Source organism: Dreissena polymorpha, chromosome 15 (genome assembly GCF_020536995.1).
Source record: "Dreissena polymorpha isolate Duluth1 chromosome 15, UMN_Dpol_1.0, whole genome shotgun sequence".
NCBI lineage: Eukaryota > Metazoa > Mollusca > Bivalvia > Myida > Dreissenidae > Dreissena > Dreissena polymorpha.
In genome coordinates, this window is record NC_068369.1 from 40271705 (window position 1) to 40293658 (window position 21954).

At 35.3% G+C, this 21954-nt stretch overlaps 1 protein-coding gene across 1 annotated transcript; it reads right to left on the bottom strand.

Annotated features, from left to right (window-relative positions):
* Positions 1 to 894: 894 nt before the first annotated feature.
* LOC127860248 (zinc finger protein 410-like) lies at positions 895 to 20027 on the bottom strand. Its single transcript, XM_052398185.1, has 7 exons — positions 20021 to 20027; positions 19556 to 19628; positions 19026 to 19138; positions 14630 to 14729; positions 10842 to 10973; positions 10006 to 10180; positions 895 to 5043 (listed from the first exon to the last, which is right to left on the bottom strand). The coding sequence occupies exons 5-7, from the start codon at positions 10970 to 10972 to the stop codon at positions 4813 to 4815; spliced, it is 537 nt and encodes a 178-aa protein (XP_052254145.1). The 5' UTR covers position 10973; positions 14630 to 14729; positions 19026 to 19138; positions 19556 to 19628; positions 20021 to 20027; the 3' UTR covers positions 895 to 4812.
* Positions 20028 to 21954: the final 1927 nt, after the last annotated feature.

Consider the following 21954-nt stretch of genomic DNA (forward strand, 5'->3'; position numbering starts at 1 on the left):
GTGCTAACAAGGTTTTACTATCTGGTGGCCATGTTTTTCAACAGACCAGAACCATTTTGGAACTAATCCAAAATGTCATTGGGACGTATGTTCTAATCAAGTTTTATGAAGATCGGACCATAAATTTGGCCTCTAAGGTGTTAACAAGGTTTTACTATAGCCATATAAGGAAAAATCCCCCGCCCAATTGAGGCCATGTTTTTCAACCCACTGGAACCATTTTCGAACTCGTCCAAGATGTCATGGGGACAAGTCTTCTGGCTAAGTTTTATAAAGATCACACAATAAATGTGGCCTCTAGAGTGTTGACAAGGTTTTAAAATAACAAAATTCAGCCATATCAGAAAAAATGCCCTGCCCCAAGGTGACCATGTTTTTCAAGCAACCATGACCATTTTTGAACTTGTCCAAGATATCATTGAGACGAATCTTCTGACTTAATTTCATGAAGATTGGACAATTAATGTGGCCTCTAAAGTGTTAACAAGGCAAATGTTGGCGCTGCACGACCCGCAACGCACGACGGACAAAAGGCGATCACAAAAGCTCACCATGAGCACATTGTGCTCAGGTGAGCTAAAAAAGATCTGTAACAAAGTGTATTCTGATGAAAGGAAACTTTAGAAATCATGCTTAATTGACTAACATCTTGAGAAAAAAAATCAGTACACAATACGAAAGAAGACATTGACAAACGAATGATTTCTAACATGATTTCTGAAGATATATTTACATATTATAAAATCAAGAAAGAAACAAGGGACAAAATTGTCACAAAACCAGGTTTTCATTGTGAAAAAAATCTGATAAAGGGAGAAAACTCAAACTGAACTTTTGAAATGAACAAACAAAATTAACCCCCTTTGTAAGTTTGTTTTTAAAAAAAATCGACCTTGACATTGGAGATATTGACGTAATTCTTTTGTGCGACACACCGTCCCATGATGGTGAACAAATGTGCCAAATGATTTTAAAATCTCACAATGAATGACATAGTTATGGCCAGGACAAGCTCATTTATGGCCATTTTTGACCTTTGAACTCAAAGTGTGACCTTGACCTTGGAGATATCGACGTAATTATTTCGCGCGACACACCGTCCAATGATGGTGAACAAATGTGCCAAATGATTTTAAAATCTGACAATGAACGACATAGTTATGGCCCGGACAAGCTTGTTCCGCCCGCCCGCCAGCCCGCCAGCCAGCCAGACCGCCCGCATTCGCCAATCTAATAACCAGTTTTTTCCTTCGGAAAACCTGGTTAAAAAAACTCTAATACATTAGGGAATATTTGAATGTAAAGTTAACAATGGACCAATTTTGTTCTGTTTAGTTCGATGTTCATACCACTTTTAAAAAATAAGTAATGGAATTTGTATAATAATACGCTGTTATATTTATCTTGCATCTAAATAAACCAGTCATTTCATTATACATTAAAAATAATTACATACACATCAATTACATTATCTAGGAATATACATGAAGTTTTACATAAATAAACATTTCTTAAAGACTTACTACACAGTAATATTCTTGTATAATATATGATTTTTTCATATACAAATAATAACCAACAAGATCTTTTATAAGCAGGCTCATATGCAAGTACTTTCTACACTATTCTAAGCTCTACGAAAGAAACAACAAAGAAATAGAAATAGCATCAAACTATATATAAGTTTAAAACACAAGTATACCATAAATATAAATACTGCACAAGTTAAGCACTTCACAACTAGAAAATAATCAACACAGATTCGAAAATAAATCACATTATGGACAAAAAGTTTACAAAAACAAACAACACTAATCAACATCATTACCCAATGCTTCAATTTAATATTTAGGGTCTTCAATAATCACAATCAATGTTTGTCTTTAACCCTTTCCAACTCAGAGGCAAAGTGAAAATGGCTAAATGCAAACAGCATAAAACCAGAATAGCCTGCGAGTTACTAGCAGTCTGTTTAGGTTGTATGCTGTTTGCTGCTCATCAGTATGTAAGGCTTAAATGCACCCTTTGTAACTTAAATCTAGTAAGAAAATTATTTTTGTAATGAAACTACAAATGTGTCAAAATACGTAGCTAAGTGGGAAAGGGTTAACCATCCTGAGATAACCATAATTATGTCCTTGTAAAACCAGACGAGCTTATTGGCCTTGTTTGCAATGATGCTGATGAGAATAGATTCTCAAAAAGGCTGCAAAACATGTCACAGACGACCAAGATCACAACTATGAAAACCCAAAATATCAATTATATTGCAGTGTGCACAAAAATTATTATTTTGATAATTTTCACACATTTTATAACTTTTTTTGGCACAAATAATATAAGTGATTGAAAGACAAATTTTACAATGATACAGTACCAGTTTACACATACGCCATGTTTACACCATGCTACGTTCACATCACGCTAGGTTAACATCACGCCATGTTTACATGACTATCAAGGTACAATAATAAACAAAAGTAAGAACAATATATAAATAATTGAAACATAAATATGTACAGTGAAATGAAACTGCTCATTCAAACTGATCCAAATGAAAGACAGGTAAAATGTTGAATGAGATTAATATTCAGTGTAAGCATCGTTCCACCTCGATACAAATTCTTCACCACAAATATTTTTGACATGAATATAAAGAATACATTCCCACAAATAAATTAACACAATAATTATTTTGTTCACTTTATATACAATTATGCATTATGGCAAATTTGAATATTGCACACAATCCAAATATGTTAAACAAATTCATTATTTGTAAGTAAGGTCCACTTCTGGCACGTAGAAATTGTACTATTCAATTTCAAACTGCTTTGAGAAACACAACCAAATCATTTCAGAATATAATTTGGATAACAAACATGAACACAATCATTTATTTATATTGAATTGTTTTGGTCTCTGAACAACAAAAATATGAATAAAATGTGATGTAAGTTATAGCAGAAAAGGGCCATCCTTAAAAATTCTTTTGTTTGGCATAACCCGACCGACACACTAAAATCGGCCCGACTGAATTTTTTGTGTTACTTTCCCCCCCAATTTTTTTTTTGCTCGCCTAAAAAATTTTTTCGCTAAATTTTTCCTTTCCGCTTTTTATCCTTTCCCGTTATTTGCGTCATTTAATTGAATGCTCTTTCAAGGATATATCTAGAATAGCAATGAACAAAACGCGTACCGGTATTAATTTGAATCGCCTATTTATTTGACATATGCACATGCGATTACAGGGCTCGCGCTGTCGTTCGCCATTTCCGAAAATATAGCGAATTTGGCTCAAGTAAAATATAATTTGCGAATATGCTAAAATCTCGTTAAATTTCATTGAAAACATCCGCCATTTTAATCCAGATTTTTAAAACTATTTTTCTCTTTGTTTCCATGAACTTTTTGAAGCGCATATGGTAGCTGGCCAATCAACATTGAGTTCGCTATCGGATAATATTGGGTCATTCATGTGCAGATAATGGAATACACAGTTGATATTGTCGATGGCAAAAGTCGTATAAAAATAAGCAAATAAAAAGAAGTGTAACACTAAATAATGATCACTTTACAACTTTCTACCGACTATCAATCTGAATTAAAGGATGATAATTAAAGAATTAGTTACATGTCAAAGGCGTTACACCTTTCTGTTCTTGATTGAAATTAAAAAATTATAATTACTTTGTTGTTTTTTACTCACAAACTATGCTATTGTAAAGTAATATGTCAACCAAATAGTTTATTAGTTACGTATTTGCTAGGTTACTTGTTTTCATTTTCTTTCATAACGATATGCACATTTATTTTCATGTGCAAAATGCATACAATTTTTCGGACTGTCGTTTTCAGATAAAATATTTTTCGTCGATTATATTATATTTTTGATGTTCTTTATAGAAAAAAATAGACTTACAAATACAGGAACGGTGATACGGACGGTGCAGAAAAATCTTTACCAATTTCCTTTCATGAGGCAGAAGACTAAGAGCTTTATTTGATAATTACCTTTCAGTTTGGTATATGTCGGAGTTCAATGTCAGAAAAAAAATTACTAAAAAAAAATAAAATCCCTACCTACCTACCCACCCAAATTTACTTGGGTCGGGTTATGCCAAACAAACATATTTTTAAGGTTGGCCTAGTGTAAAATCATTATTTCACTTTTTTGTGAGATTCATAATTTAATATACAACAGTCGAAATAAAATAATTAAGAAATTGATAAGTTTACATTGGATGTGAAAGTACAAAAAAAATCAATCAAAAATTCACTTTGACCAAAAAAGAAGTTTTGATAAAAGCAGATTGTATAACATATTATGCATGACTACCGGTAATTGTCACTAAACTTCACACATATTCATCAAATTACAAATGAGTGGAACAACAGGATTTACAATAGATAACCAAGAAATTAGGCAAGACAAAAATCACTCATCTGAATTGTTTAAATAAGCCACAATAAGTTTCAGCACAACTTGCTCAAAACTTTTAAATCCATGAAATGACAAGCATAACTTCCATAAGTTTCCAGTTGAGATATTGAAAAATCGAAAGTTTCCAATGTTTATCTACTTAAAATCAAAATATATCATGAACATCACTTTAGGCATACAATTAAATCATTTTGGGACATTTATAATTGTCAAAATACTCATTATGTTAATTTTAAATTAGTATTGTACACAAAGGTCCAATTTTGATCACTTATGAAAGAGCAACATTCTTTAAAGCTTATTTATTATTTTACTGCCACACATAATCTTTTCAAAGATTTTTAGCCAGAGAACTACGAGCAAACAAACTACTCTGCCTTTGATTCAGTCGTCATCATCTCCGCCTGTGGGCAGCCAATCAGCTGCAAGGTGGCGCCAGTGCTTGTCAGAGTGATCTGCCCCTGCTTGGTGGTTGTCACGGTTACAGGGACCAGATTGAGGCTCTGCCCAGGAAACGCTCCTGTTGTGATGCAGGACTGGTTCCCAGGGGCCGCCATGGAGAACACTGCATTGGTCATCACTGGGGCAGACGCAGACACCTACAGTGGTATGATTTGTGAACCCTTTGAATGCTGGGAAATTTGTCGTCTGCTAAAATGTCATCTGCTAAATTTCTAAAATTAGCATTTTCTTCGATTTTTTCAAAGAATACTATCAGAATAGCAAACAGTTTGGATCCTGATGAGACGCCACGTTCTGTGGCGTCTCATCTGGATCCAAACTGTTAGCAAAGGCCTTCAAAATTCAGTTCTAGCACTGAAATAGTTAATGAATACTTCTGATTCAGCTACGTTTTGGGAAAACAAGGCTTCAGTGCGTAAAGTTTAGTCCCTAACTAGCCGCACCGGCTAATCAGGGACAACACTTTCCGCTTTAATGGACTTCTCTAAAATGTAAAATTCTTCTAAATGAAATTTCCAGTAAAGGCATTAAGCTTCATTTTTACAGAGCACATCTCATATATTACAGATGTGGTAAACAAAGCATAGTACATGTATACATATTTTAAAAATTTGTTAATGCATAAAATACTTGCTTATCAGAATATTACCCTCTATACTTTTTACTTAAAACATTCAGGAACCTCCATCACTGTTCGGAAAAACTGACTATTTAAAACATCCCGGAACTTCCATCACTGTTTGGAATCAAAGCGCTGAAGGCACTGAATTTGTTCGCAGTTGTATAATCTTAGATGAACTCAGTTTTCAAAATTATGTGATAGCTTTTTATATCACAAGTTTGAAATGACCACAACCAATTCAAATTTATAAAGAGTGTGTCTTAAAGCACAGGTCGAGATGTGTTTTTTTTCCAAATCATTGATACAGCTAATCAGTGTGCACAGGCTAATCTTATTTGACATGCATTAAGCCCTGTTTTCCCTGAAAGCAGCCAATATGTACAGATTTCAATGATTAACACTACACTGGCCAACGTTGTCTTACAAGCTGTTGAATACTTTTGAATACATACACACTATGTAGTGTACCAGTGGGAACTATAAACAGGCAGATGCGGTGGTTAGAGCAGACGCTCCTAGCCTAGCATTTGTCGTCTGCTTAATTTTACTGCAGTTATCCACACAAGCAGTCACGGGTTACGGTTCCTAGCGTAGTTAAGCCCATACTGATTTGCAAAATTGCCTCTACATTATTTGTGAGCTAACACTCACAAATAAAAACTGACTATTTGAAACATCCCAACAGAGTAAAAAGTCAGGAACCTCCATCACTATATGGAAGAACTGACTGTTTGAAACATCCCAACAGAGTAAAACATTCAGGAACCTCCATCACTGTATGGAAGAACTTACTATTTGAAACATCTCAGTAGATTAAAACATTCGGGAACCTCCATCATTGTATGGAAGAACGGACTATTTGAAACATCTAAACAGAGTAAAACATTCGGGAACCTCTATCATTGTATGGAAGAACAGACTATTTAAAACATCTCAACAGAGTAAAACATTCAGGAACCTCCATCATTGTATGGAAGAACTGACTATTTGAAACATCTCAACAGAGTAAAACATTCGGGAACCTCCATCATTGTATGGAAGAACTGACTATTTGAAACATCTCAACAGAGTAAAACATTCAGGAACCTCCATCACTGTATGGAAGAACTGACAATTTGAAAACATCTCAATAGATTAAAACATTCGGGAACCTCCATCATTGTATGGAAGAACAGACTATTTAAAACATCTCAACAGAGTAAAACATTCAGGAACCTCCATCACTGTATGGAAGAACTGATTATTTGAAACATCCCAAGAAAGTAAAACACCATGATTTCTTTGATCACTCATAGGAATCAACAAACTTGTCTTAAAGGCCAGATGGTCTTAATATCAAAGCTGATAGATCATCACCTTAACACATGGGCATTTATGTAAATTCATGTATAACAAGTTCAAATTTTGACAACGAATGAATTCAAGTTTTAAATAATTATTTGGTCTGCAAACAAAAGTGGTCTTGATACGGAAAAGAAGGATGGTCAAGATTATTGTATGGGTATGCATGCATTGAGATAAATAGGAAAATATTCAGGTCTTTTAAAGTGTCCGCATAAGCAGGTTGGTATTGAAATCAGTGTGACCTTAAAGCATGGTTTAACACTTTAACAACTCAGAAGCAAAGTGAAAATGGCTATATGCAAACAGCTTTAAACCAGAACAGCCTGCTCCCAGTCTGTTCAGGTTTTATGCTGTTTGCTGCTCATCATCAAAGGGTTGGAAATAAAGCCTTTAAAATTAAAATCTTGTAAGAAAGGTCTTTAATTAAATTTGACTTTCTAAGGGACTACAAAAGCGTCAAAATGCGTATCTAAGTGGTTAAATCCACACACCTTGAAATGAACAACATTGCATAGTAAATTTAAGTATAAACAAGAGATTGCCAAGCAATATGGTCCCCTACCGATGAAACTCCACCATTGTCAGATTATTTTTTTTTTATTTGTTGCATAGCAACCATAATTATTTACGTAGGAACAAAATGAAATGACGTTCATAATCTCCATATTGCCATCTATCCATATTTAAAGTTTCATGAAAAAATATGAAGAACTTTTAAAGTTATCGCAGGATCCAAAAAAGTGTGACGGACAGACTGACGGACAGACTGACAGACAGACTGACAGAGAGCAAACCATAAGTCCCCTCCGGTGTCACCGGTAGGGGACAACAAGAAACATATTTTATATATGCCAATAAGAATATATCTGGTGGTTACAAGGTAGAAATCCGTCTTTTTTGCGCTTAAAAACTTAAAAATAATCGCGTTTGTCGAAATGGACATATACGTCTAGAAATCCTACTTTCGGTTTTAAAAGTGGTACCGTTTGAAAAATAATAAATTACTTGCTAACTAGGCTATAGATTTAATTTTACCTATGCCAATTAGAATATATCTGGTGGTTACAAGGTATAAATCCGTCTATTTTTCGCTTTTAAACTTAAAACTAATCGCGTTTGTCGAAATATATGTATACGTATAGAAATCCTACTTTCAGTTTCAAAGTTAAACACGAGGGTCTGAAAGGCCCAAAGTGGCTCACCTGAGATTCAAAGGAACTGACCTGTTCTGTGCAGCCCAAGATGTCATTAGAACAAAATGTTCTTACTAACTTTCATGACAAGTGAACAACCTGGCAGCCATGTTTTTCAACAGACCAGAACCATTTTCATACACATCCAAGATATCATTTAAACAAATATACTGACAAAGTTTCATGAAGATTCATAAGTCCATATAAAAAAAATGTCCTGCCCACTGGTGGCCATGTTTTTCAAGCAACTGGAACCATTTTCGAACTTGTCCAAAATATCATTGGAACAAATCTTCTGACAAAGTTTCATGATGATCGTACAATAAATACGGCTTCTAGAGTGTTAACAAGGTTTAACCATAGCTATATAAGGAAAAATGCCACGCCCCCTTGGCGTCCATGTTTTTCCACCAACCGGAACCATTTTCGAACTTATCCAAGATATCCTTGGGACAAATTATCTGACCAAGTTTCATGATGATTGGACAATTAATGTGGCCTCTAGAGTGTTAACAAGGTTTTACAAAAGCATGATATATAGCCATATGAGGAAAAATGCCCCGCCCCCTGGTGGCCATTTTTTTTTAAGCAACCGAAACCATTTTCGAACTCATCCAAGATATAATTAGGACGAATCTTCTGACCAAGTTTCATGAAGATAGAAAAATAAAAGTGGCCTCTAGAGTGTTAACAAGGTTTTACTATAGCCATATAAGGAAAAATGCCCCGCCCCCTGGCGGCCATGTTTTTCAATAAACCGGCATCATTTTTTAACTTGTTCAAGATATTATTGGGATGAATCTTCTGACCAAGTTTCATGAAGATCGGACAATAAATGTGGCCTCTAGAGTGTTAACAAGATTTTACTATAGCCATATATTGCCATATAAGGAAAAATGCCCCGCCCCTTGGCAGCCATGTTTTAAAAGCAACCAAAACCATTTTCGAACTCATCCAAGATATCATTGAGACAAATCTTCTGACGAAAATTCATGAAGATTGGACAATAAATGTGGCCTCTAGAGTGTTCACACGGTTTTACTATAGCCATATATAGCCATATAAGGAAAAATGCCCCGCCCCTTGGCAGCCATGTTTTTCAAGCAAACGTAACCATTTTCAAACTCATCCAAGATATCATACAGCCGAATCTTCTGACCAAATTTCATGAAGATTGGACAATAAATGTGGCCTCTAGAGTGTTAACAAGGTTTTACTATAGCCATATAAGGAAAACTGCCCCGCCCCCTGGCGGCCATGTTTTTTCACCGATCTCGACCATTTTCGAACTCATCCGAGATATCAATGAAATGATGCTTGGGCAAAAATTGTGACTTCTAGAGTGTTCACAAGGTTTCTCTATAGCCATATAAGGAATACTGCCCCGCCCCCTGGACCGGAACCATTTTTGTACTCAACCAACATATTATTTAGACAAACATTTTGACAAAGTTACATGAAATTTGGGCATCAAATGTTACTTCTTCAGTGCTCACAAGGTTTTTCTTTTTTTGACCTAGTGACCTAGTTTTTGACCTAGCATGACCCAGTTGTCAACTCAGTTGAGGTATCAATGTGACAAATGTTCTTACAAAATTTCATGAAGATCAGACAATAAATGTGGCCTCTAGAGTGTTCACAAGGCAAAATGTTGACAACGCACAACGCACGACGGACAAAAGGCGATCACAAAAGCTCACCATGAGCACGGTGTGCTCAGGTAAGCTAAAAATAATAATGAATTACTTGCTAACTAGACTATAGATTTAATAACAATTTTGCACACTTTCAAATTGCATCTATATGTATTGATAAACATGTACATGTATTTCATTTCAAGGTGTGCGGCTTTAAGGGTTAAATCATCTGCCTTCTATTTCCTGATTAATCCAGCAATGCACTGCAATTTTAATGTGCCAGCATGACGAAAATTGTCTTACTTTTTGGATGGACATTACACTGCCAATTCCAGTGCCTGTCAGCGACACTGGTGTGCCCTGCTTAAGCAAGTCCGACGTTGAATGATGGACAATCATGTGTGCCCGCAGTTTGTGACTAGTTCGGTAACTTTTGCCACATTTACATTTGAATGCTTTCTTTACGCGGCAAAACAGACTGAAAGACACCATTAAAAAGATGTATTAATTGAGGTCATTGTATTTATTATGTGTTGTTATTATTTACGATTATAATAATATTAACAATAATTATAATAATAAATCTACTTCCCATCATATCAAATTGCATTGTAAACATAACTTAGAGCTAAATAACAATACATTTAATGATTATCAAAATCCGAATATCTCTCAGTTCATGATGACTTCCCGTGAAAAAAGCTCCACTATGCAATGACAAGAGAAAGTGTCCCACTTCTGCATAATATGCATTTTGTCCCATTTAACAATGGGGAGAAATTTTATATTTACAGATGCAGTTTCAATTCGAAATATCAACTATGATTAATGTGTCCCAACTTGCCGAATATGTACCAATGAAATTACAACAAAACAAAAAGGCCAAACTCAGGGAAAGCAGGTTTTAATGCATTTCCATATAGCGGCATCCCAGATTATCCTGTGCAGTGCGTACAAGCTTATTAGGGAAAACACCTTCCGCCTAAACTGGATTTTTGCTATGAAGAGACATCCTTTAAACAAAAAATACCATACAAGCCAATAGTGTTGTCTCTTATGCATTAAGCCCCATTTTCCAAGAGCAAGGCTCAGATACAACAACAACAACACAAACAGTACTAACACCCCGGCCCACTGACCTGGGGTCCTTCCTATGTCCGTGCCTGGCATGGTACTTCATACCATTTACGTTCTTGTATCGCTTCTTACAGCCTGGCACAGGACAGGCAAAAGGCTTGTCTCCATCACTGTCCTTGAGGTTCTGCATCATGCTGGAATAGAGGCCACACTGTGAATCTGTGCAAACAGATAAGCCAGAATGTCAAGTTGCACACGTTCATAATTTGGTCAGGATGCTTTCCGTGCAATTGGAGCAATTGACTCTCTTTTGGTTCAGTTCTTTCTGACATTAGTTGAGTTCTCAGACAAAAGCCTAATGTGTGTGAGGGGGGGAGGGGGGGGGGGGGGAGCATCCATGTCATACAGACAAATATTTAGTTCCTTAAAGCACTTATTGGTTACATCATAAATAGCTTGATGTCCAACATTTTGTGAATTTTAAGCTGGTGTGTTAACCACAAAATTTTAGTTCAGTGCTGAGTTTGTGGAAAGTCCTACGATTTAATAAATTGAAAAAAAAATATGTTAAGGCATTTTGCAAAAACAGACAATTTATATTGGTTACAAGTCAATGATGTAACAGATTGGACACCACTTAGCAAACATGATTTGTATACAAAATCTTAAAATATTCTCGTTGAAATAAACGGCATTGATTCGTCATCAGGGCGTTTCGACCTCATCGTTGTTCCTATCAAAACATTTGTAGACGCCACACAAGTTATGTAAAAAAAAACTTTAGAAATAACCTTTATTGTTAATATTAAAATAAAGGTAAGTAGCCCAAATTTTTTTGGTAGAGTGATGGAAACAGGAACTCATGGGCACTATAAAAGGTATACCTTTTTTGTCTAGAATCCGCATGTATTTGTTACAAATTTTTGTACAAACAGGCTAGAACTTGGTAGTTTTAAGATATTTATCAACAAGTTTTATGTTAATCTTATCAAATATGGCCACAACATTTTTCAAATACATTCATGAAATTTATAATTTACATGTTTTATGGGATGTAACTTAAAAGTGCTGGACGGAAAAAACGGGCTCATGAACATATGTATAAGATAAACAGTGGCAACAATCTAATCTTACACTGAGATAAGGCTGACATGATTCCTCTGTTACCAACGTTACCTACCAGTAACATACCAATATTGGTAACCACAACAACCCTACTGGCAGGGTTGCTAATTAATTTCTCCTTAGCAAAGTCAGATAAAATCAATAGTCTGAACAATTAGCCAGTTAGATAAGTGGCTGTCAGTTGCATAGATGTGATCTGATGGAATTTCAAACCATTATTTATAATTGGGGCTTGATTTGAAGCGATGACAGAAATTTTCCTGTATTTCTCTTTAGCAAGTTGTTAAGTGAAGCAAATAGCACAGCAAAATCTAATTTCCATCCTTGCTTACCAGCCAGGGGTGGCGAAATCTAAAAAAAACTATACTTGTCCACGGACAACCATTAAGAAAATTAAACTTGTCCTTTTCTGAACTACACTTGTCTGTTTATGTTTATATAAATTATAACGCATTTACTGATTAATGTAAAATATTGTGGAATAAATCAAAATGAGTAAAATTTGCTTGTTTCAGTTACATGTATTTCCATAGAACATTCTTTAAAGCAGTATATTATAAACAATATAAAGACTTTCTCAAACTTTTCATCTTGCAAAGCTATTGTTATGAAAACAGGTGTTACACATACAGTATTAAAATATCAAATACTAGTACTTTTATTTTGTTGCATTTTCCTATCAAAGTGTGTCAAATTACTAACACGGTCTCATTTAGTTGTCACTATAAGTTTTCATTTCTCTGTCACAAACTGTGAAGTAGACTCAAGTAGTTCCATCGTAATCTAAACAATTAAAAAAAAACTACATGTTTACTGTTAAAGTCGTCTGAAATAACACGGTTGATGGTGTTTTGATTATCTTAGTCCTATACATGTACTTTCATTTCTGCCTGATTGTAAAAATAAAGAAACCCGTCTGTACACTGTTTAACAGTCGGGCCCAATGTTGAAAATGCGGCTCACGTTTCTTTTTTTGTGGGCCGGTTAACTCCGTATTTAAGCTTGATTGCTCCGCAAATAGCACGGAAAATGCAATCTCGTGTCAACATCCAGATTTGTAAAACTTAATTACGTTTTTTTGTGTGTATTCCTTGACCCTATTTTTTTTTAAAATGGTTGTCCACGGACAACTTATAGAAAAAAATCAGTTGCCCAGACAAGAAAATGTACGACTCATGCAACTCGGACATTTGATTTTGCCACCCCTGCCAGCCATGTCAAACACTAATAGTTTCTGATTGTAATCACTCAAATAGTGATATTATATTAATAAAATATCTTTCAATCTTAAAAATGATGGTTTGATAATACTAATTTAAAAATGTATTATTTCAAGATATTATGGTAGATGCATTTTTACTGTGAATTATTTGATCTTACTGTGTGACTATTCTGAAATTGTATGTGCAATAATTTAAATGTAAACGTTTTTCCAATAATTCAACATACCACATTCATTCTCAAAGACTTCCATGGAGCATTCCTTTTGAAGAGGATGCGGAGTAAATAGGAACAAAACTTTGACTAACATATATTACCAGCGATTTTCCTTGTCCAATTGGGAAAAGTACCCGTACCGGTCCAATTGGGAAAAATTGAGTCGTGAAAACCTCAAAATTGGGAAAAATCGAGTCGTGAAATCCTTAAATTGGGAAAATCGCGTCGTGAAGTTTGGGTCTTATTGAAAACGTCATACAGTTCAAACTTAATTGAACATAACCATTAAAATAATCATTTTCAGGCATGCCTTAATGACCATTACTTAAAGTAATAAAGTTGATATAAATAACAAAATATTATATAGAAGACACCAAATCAATTACTAGTTGTTTTAATCTCTTATAAAGCAATGTCTCTCTCTTTCATTTTTTTGTAAATTTCAACAATCTTTGATGTTTGATCATCACTCAGTTGCTGGCATCCCTCTCTGCACAGCATCATTAGAGCTGTCAATGTGTCCTGTGATAGACGGTTCCGATTGGTCGTGCAAAGATTGTTCATTAGACTGAACAACCTTTCCACAGAGGCAGTGCTGGAGGGCATTTCAAACTACGATAAGGTTTCAAACCGACGTCAAACAGTACGCTGGCTGCCCGACAAAAGAACCACAAACAGTAACGACTCTATTGATTGAACGCGCTGAATAATAAAACCCGATATTAATCGAGCGCGTAGTTACACACAACTATACGATTTTCTTTGTTCGCTCGCCGAAAGTTGGGTTTTGTTACAAAACTTTCGATCGTTTTGAGAAAAAATTAGGACGCCGTTTGGGATTTTTTCAGATGCCGATTGGGAATTTTGGAATTTTCGCTCGATTGGAAAAGTACCGTTTACCGGTACTTTATAAAGGAGGAAAATCGCTGATTACAAAAAAAACAAATACATTTATACAATTTTCAAGTTAACTTTATACAGCATTTACACATTTTCATATAAGTAACAAGTAAAACAAATGTTGTCTTGTTTACTTCAGTTTCAGAACCTTTTTTAAATGCTTCCTTACATTTAAACAAAACTCTGTAATTTAGTGACAAGCATCCATGTTTTCCTGCAGGAAATCATGTAGTAGTAACCAGTTGGTTTAATTGTTTCTGAATAACAGAAGACAATTAAATCAATAAGTAACAATAATTCCAACATTGTGTTAGCACTCAACAGTGCTTTCTACAAGCCATTCTAAGTGGTAAAGGGTAAACACACATTCAAGATATTAATTACATACCCCAGTATGAGATCTGTGGTCAACTCTTCCTGTGTGGTGTAGGAGTCTTCGCTGTCTTCATCTTCACTGCACAACTCATCTTCCTCCCCCAGGTCACTACCTGCAAGCAAAGCAAGAGACTATGTGCACATATGAGCCTTACTCTGGAAAACAGGGCTTAATGCATTTGTGTACAGAGTCATACCAGATTAGCCTGTGCAGTCTGCACAGGCCAACCAAGAACACCTTCCTGGATTTTTGCTTAGAAGAACCTTCCATAAAACAAAAAAAAACAAGAGCTGTGTTCGTGCAACACAATGCCCCCTATTGCGCAGCTTTGAAGCCATATATTTTACCTTTCACCTTGAAGGATGACCTTGACCTTTCACCACTTAAAATGTGCAGCTCCATGAGATCGCATGCATGCCAAATATGGAGTTGCTATCTTCAATATTGCAAAATTTGACCATGCAGATGACCTTGACGGATGACCTTGACCTTTCACCGCTCAAAATGTGCAGCTCCATGAGATACGCACGCATGCCAAATATCGAGTTGCTATCTTTAATATTGCAAAATTTGACCTTTGACCTTGAAGGATGACCCTGACCTTTCACCACTCAAAATGTGCAGCTCCATGAGATACACATGCATGCCAAATATCAAGTTGCTATCTTCAATATTGTTAAATGTTGACCTTTGACCTGACCTTGAAGGATGACCTTGACTTTGACCTTTCACCACTCAAAATGTGCAGCTCCATGTAATAAACATGCATGCCAAATATCGAGTTGATATCTTCAATATTGCAAAATTTGACCTTTCACCTTGAAGGATGACCTTGACCTTTTATCACTCAAAATGTGCAGCTCCATGAGATACACATGCATGCCAAATATTGAGTTGCTATCTTCAATATTGCCAAATTTGACCTTTGACATTGAAGGATGACCTTGACGTTTCACCGCTCAAAATGTGCAGCTCCATCAGGTACGCATGAATGCCAAATATCAAGTTGCTATCTTCAATATTGCAAAATTTGACCTTTGACCTTGAAGGATGACCTTGACCTTTCACCTCTCAAAATGTGCAGCTCCATGAGATACACATGCATGCCAAATATAAAGTTACTGTTACTATCTTCAATATTGCAAAATATGACCTTTAACCTTGACCTTTCACCTTGAAGGATGACCTTGACCTTAACCTTTCACCACTCAAAATGTGCAGCTCCATGAGATACACATGCATGCCAAATATCAAGTTGCTATCTTCAATATTGCAAAAGTTATGGGCAATGTTAAAGTTTTTGGACTGACAGACAAACGGACGGACTGACTGACGAACAGACAGACGGACAGCTCAAAAACTATATGCCACCCTTCAGGGCCATAAAAAAGTTATGGCGAAAGTTAAAGTTTTCGGACGGACGGACAGATGCCATATATTTGATCTTTGACCTTGAAGGATGACCTTGACCTTTCACCTTTCAAAATGTGCAGCTCCATGAGATACACATGCATGCCAAATATCAAGTTGCATCTTCAATAGTGAAAAAGTGATGGCCAATGTTAAAGTTTTCGGACGGACGGACAGACGCCATATATTTGACATTTGACCTTGAAGGATGACCCTCACCTTCACCTTTCACCACTCAAAATGTGCAGCTCCATGAGATACACATGCATGCAAAATATGAAGTTGCTATCTTCAATATTGAAAAAGTTATGGTCAATCTTAAAAGTTTTCGGACGGACAGACGCCATATATTTGACATTTGACCTTGAAGGATGACCTTCACCTTCATTTTTCACCACTCAAAATGTTCAGCTCCATGAGATACACATGCATGCCAAATATCAAGTTGCTATCTTCAACAGTGAAAAAGTTATGGCCAATGTTAAAGTTTTCGGATGGACGGACAGACGCCACATATTTGACATTTGACCTTGAAGGATGACCTTGACCTTCACCTTTCACCACTCAAAAATGTGCAGCTCCATGAGATGAACATGCATGCCAAATATCAAGTTGCTATGTTAAATATTGAACAAGATGTGTTTGTGAAACACAATGTCCCCCTATATGACGTTTGACCTTGACGGATGACCTTGACCTTGACCCTTCACCACTCAAAATGTGCAGCTCCATGAGATACACATGCATGTCAAATATAAAATTGCTAGCTTCAATATTGCAGAAGTTACATTACATGAGCAATTTTGACCCATATATTTGACCTAGAAGGATGACCTTGACCTTTCTCAAAATGTGCAGCTCCATGAGATACACATGCATGCCAAATATCAAGTTGCAATCTTCAATATTGCAAAAGTATTCATAAAATAAGCGATTTGGGCCACATATATTTGACCTTTGACCTTGAAGGATGACCTTGACCTTTCACCACTCAAAATGTGCAGCGCCATAAGTTACACATGCATGCAAAATATCAAGTTGCTATCTTCAATATTGCAAAAGTATTCATAAAATAAGCGATTTGGGCCACATATTTTTTACCTCTGACCTTGAAGGATGACCTTGACCTTTCACCACTCAAAATGTGCAGCTCCATGAGATACACATGCATGCCAAATATCAAGTTGCTATCTTCAATATTGCAAAAGTTATTGCAAAATGTTAAAGTTGGCGCAAACCAACCAACCAACAGACTAACCAACCAACAGACCAACCAACAGACAGGGCAAAAACAATAATTATGTCCCCCACTACTATAGTGGGGGACATAAAAAGTTATGACCATTAAAGTTTTCAGATGGACGGACTGACTGACGGACAGTTCAACTGCTATATGCCACCCTACCGGGGGCATAAAAATAACAGTAAAATGTTTCATCCCTGTTTTGCCTGCGCCTACTGCTAATCAGGGAGGACATGAACAAAATGCATTAAACTCAGTTCTTGCATAACCAGGTGTAAATATACACACATTATAGCCACATAACCAGGTGTAAATATACACACATTATAGCCACATAACCAGGTGTAAATATACACACATTTTAGCCACATAACCAGGTGTAAATATACACACATTTTAGCCACATAACCAGGTGTAAATATACACACATTATAGCCACATAACCAGGTGTAAATATACACACATTATAGCCACATAACCAGGTGTAAATATACACACATTTTAGCCACAGTCAGTGCTCCAGTATAACCAGGTGTAAATATACACACATTATAGCCAAAGTCAGTGCTCCAGCATAACCAGGTGTAAATATACACACATTATAGCCACAGTCAGTGCTCCAGCATAACCAGGTGTAAATATACACACATTATAGCCACAGTCAGTGCTCCAGCATAACCAGGTGTAAATATACACACATTATAGCCACAGTCATTTCGAATGGACAAACAAAATTTCATTATATTGCTTTAATCTTGTACCACAATCGCCTAAAAGTGTAAAAAGTACAGGTATTCTGTATAAAGAGCTTAATATAATCCTCTTCTCAAGTTGCTTCATTCTTCATGTATCTGCATTATTCAGCCATTTGCACCTAACAGATTATAAGCATATCCTAGTTTCATAAACATATCAGAACAAGAGGGACTTAAAGGCCCAAAGTCGCTCACCTGAGATACAAAGGAACTAATCTGTTCTGTGAAGCCCAAGATATCATTAGAACAAATGTTTTTACCAAGTTTCATGAAGATTCACCTATGTATGTGACTTTAAGAGTGTTAACAAGGTTTTACTACAGCTATATATGGATAAATGCCATGCCCTCCCCCCCCCCCCGGCGGCCATGTTTTACATCCAACCAAAATCACTTTCGAAATCATCCAAGATATCATTGGCACAAATATTCTGGACACGTTTCATGAATATCGGAAAATAATTGTGGCCTCTAGAGTGTTAACAAGGCCAATGTTGACAACAGAAGAAGGTGATCACAAAGGGTAACAAGAGTTCCGCAGTCGGTGACATATGACCACCTCAAACAGGGATTTGAACGAGTGACCCCAATTTCAATAGCGGTCATCTACTGTACAAGGCCAATAGCCAATGCACATATGAAGTATGAAGCCAATCAGTCAATTCTTTGATGAGTTATTGATAAGAAACAAACTGGTCTACAGACAGAACGACCGATCGAACATCCAGCAAAACAATATACCCCCTCTTCTTTGAAGGGGTTATAAAAATAGGAAAACAATTTTTAATGTCTGCCAAATATTGTGGAGCTGTCAAACAAGAAATAGGAAAAGTTCACATGAAAAAATGTATCCAACAGATTAACTGAGCAACTTAAGCATTTTAACAAAATGAATTTGTCAAAGGAGATATACTTATCATTTCAATAAATCATAAACTTAGAACTAAATAATCAACAAAAAGCTGTGCATGCAAGGTGTTTAATTATAAATCACTGCCTACCTGTAGGTGTTGCACTTCTTATCTGAAGGGATGGTGAGGGAATGTTTATTTTACTCTTTTTTTGTTTATCTAACAGGTCTTTTCTTAGTTGCACTCCGCCTTTTGAAAAATGTCTGCAATATTTATAAAAACATGTATTAACTTTACATGGTCTATATGATAAAATTCATGCATAAATAATATTCATGTGATCTTCAGTCCTGGGCCTAGCTGCTTTAACAATTAATTTAGCTCATGACCTTTAATTTTGGATTGATTTATTGATTTAAACAAACATACAAGTACAATTATTTTACTATAAAAGTTAAATCTTTGCAAAATGTAATTTATAATAGGGTCATATGTCTTTTATTGAAAAAAGTACCGAGCATTAAACATTTGGCAATTGCTTAGAGTATTTTCTTAAATAAAGAAATCTTAAGTTAAAAGACTGTTAGCTTATCACCCATTAATCTTTCAACATTAATCTTGTCTTTGCTTAAGAAAGGTCTACGTATTGACTGAAACATGAACAAGTGCTGCTTGCTTACTTTAATATATAACTGAGTGCTAGAGACGATGGCTGCTGAACTTCCTGCTTTTCAAGAAGTTTGGGATCCGCATCTGAAGTAACAACAGAAAAGAATAACAGAATAAGTTAATATTAGGTAGATGTATTCCAAGTCAGATTGAGGCATTTTAAGACTGTCATCTAAAAAAATGACCAGTGCAAAAGATGATATAATTTATTTTGAATGTCTTTATTTATTAATATAGGAATATTTTATTTCATTATATTTTTAATGTTCTAAATGAAATTGTAGGTCATAGGTGTTAAGATTAAGAATTGACATCATCATATAATCTGTGAGAATTTGGGAACCATGAGAAATCAGTAGCCAACTGAGTTTGCAATCCATTGGTAAAAATGTCCTGTCAATAATACTCGCAAGGGGAGTTAGACAGTATAGATAGATAGATAAAATAAATAACTTAAAATTTGTTAAATAATATACCTTTGAAACAGTTCTAAAACAACAGAACACAATTGAACAACAGTATTTAAAGTAATCAGCGAGTTAATATTCTGCAAATAATACTAAACTGCAGTTCTACTTTCGGTTTAATGTTTTCCTTATTTAATGACAGCTGATTACCCGGAAGTGCGCAAGTTCCCCGCAATTAAATTGTAAACACCCTCAATTTTGTCAAAAATACATTTAAAGATAATACATGTTGCCCCATGTGTAAACAGTATGATACATACCAATATGGGAATCTTCAATATGGTGGATTAGGTCGGCTAAAGTTGAAAATGCTCTTCCACAACCCTGAAATTTACAGTTGTTTAGAAGAAACACCGCCATTTGCATTAACTTTAAGACTCGTTTTGATTACTCATTAGCATAATGTTAAATAAAAACTTCGATTTTTTCTTCAATATAACGCATTTAACCATGAATTCATTTATTTCAATGAGCTGTTATTTATACAACGCTTGTTTGTCCAAAAATAATAAAATAATAATAAAATACAGCTCATGAATATGTAAAGTGTACGCGCAAAATTAGTTTGCGTTTGATATCCTTGAGTCTCAATTACAGATGCTCTCTTCCATAAATTAAAAGCACATTTTGAATTCAGACAACAGCTTGCGGTGGCATATTACACAAAACAAAGATAAAATAAAGTTTACTTGCACCACCCTATAATAATTGTTTTAAGGTAGCGCACCTCTAATGGGCACATATCCAAATATAATCTAATTAATTATTTTCTTAATCAGCATCATTTCACTGAACTACATGCAAATTTGTAGGTAGGCTTTCCGTGCTTTTTAAAAAAATATACCGATTTTTTTCAAAACCACCCCCACGCTCGGCTTTTGTCCAGTTTATTTTCACCCCTGGGGTATATAAAAGTTCCATGATTCATTCAAATTTCCAAAAATGGGCATGCAGTTGGTGTGTACAGATGCTGTAAAGGTGTTTAAAGTTTAAACAAGATGAAATAAGTATTCTTTTACAGACATTTTTTTTTTAAATTTTATCTATGGAAGAGCGCCATGAAATGTAAGTGATTTCAGCCAAGTAAAAATTGGGTCGGTTAAAAACAAAGTGTCATAAAATTCAAAATAGCATCATTTAAGTCATATTTTAAACTTAGTTTTTATAGAAACACTATATACAGGAAAAATACCAAGAAATAGACAGATTTACCGTTTACTTTTTGAAATAAAAATAAAAATGCAACATGCATGGTTCGTATTTTCAACAGTAAATCACCCAATTTCGCCATAACGTTGTTTTAATTTTAATAATTGAAGAATGTGCATAAAAATTGCAACATATTTAACAATAAATATAGCTTATATGACATATTAAATCAAATTACGTTAAAAAATAAATAAAACGCGTCGCAAAAAAGTACACGTCGTCGGCAGGATTCGAACCTGCGCGGGAATATCCCAAAAGATTTCTAGTCTATCGCCTTAACCACTAGGCTACGGCACCTAATAGTAGGCTCTTCAACCTTCGAAGAAATCGCGGGAAATCATTAGAGGTGCGCTACCTTAAAACTCATTATGTGCGTTTACAATTTCACGGATAATTCGGCGGTCTTTGAAAGTACACACAGCGAACATTTTATTGAATATCTTTATCTTTAATGTAAGACAAACATTATTCAAATGATATTTGTTAATGAAAATATAATTTAATCGCTTTACAACGATTGGTTTCTGGTTTCCAACAAAACAAACTAAACCTAAAAGTGATCTCTCCTGGCTCTCCAAAAGTACAATTAGACTCATCCATAAACGTGACAAGCTGTACAATAAAGTAAAGAATACTACCCGTAACAATCAAAGTTATGCAAAATTAAAAACAAAACTTACGGCAATAAAAGCATTAATACAAAAAGAAACACGTAAAAACTACTGGGGATATTT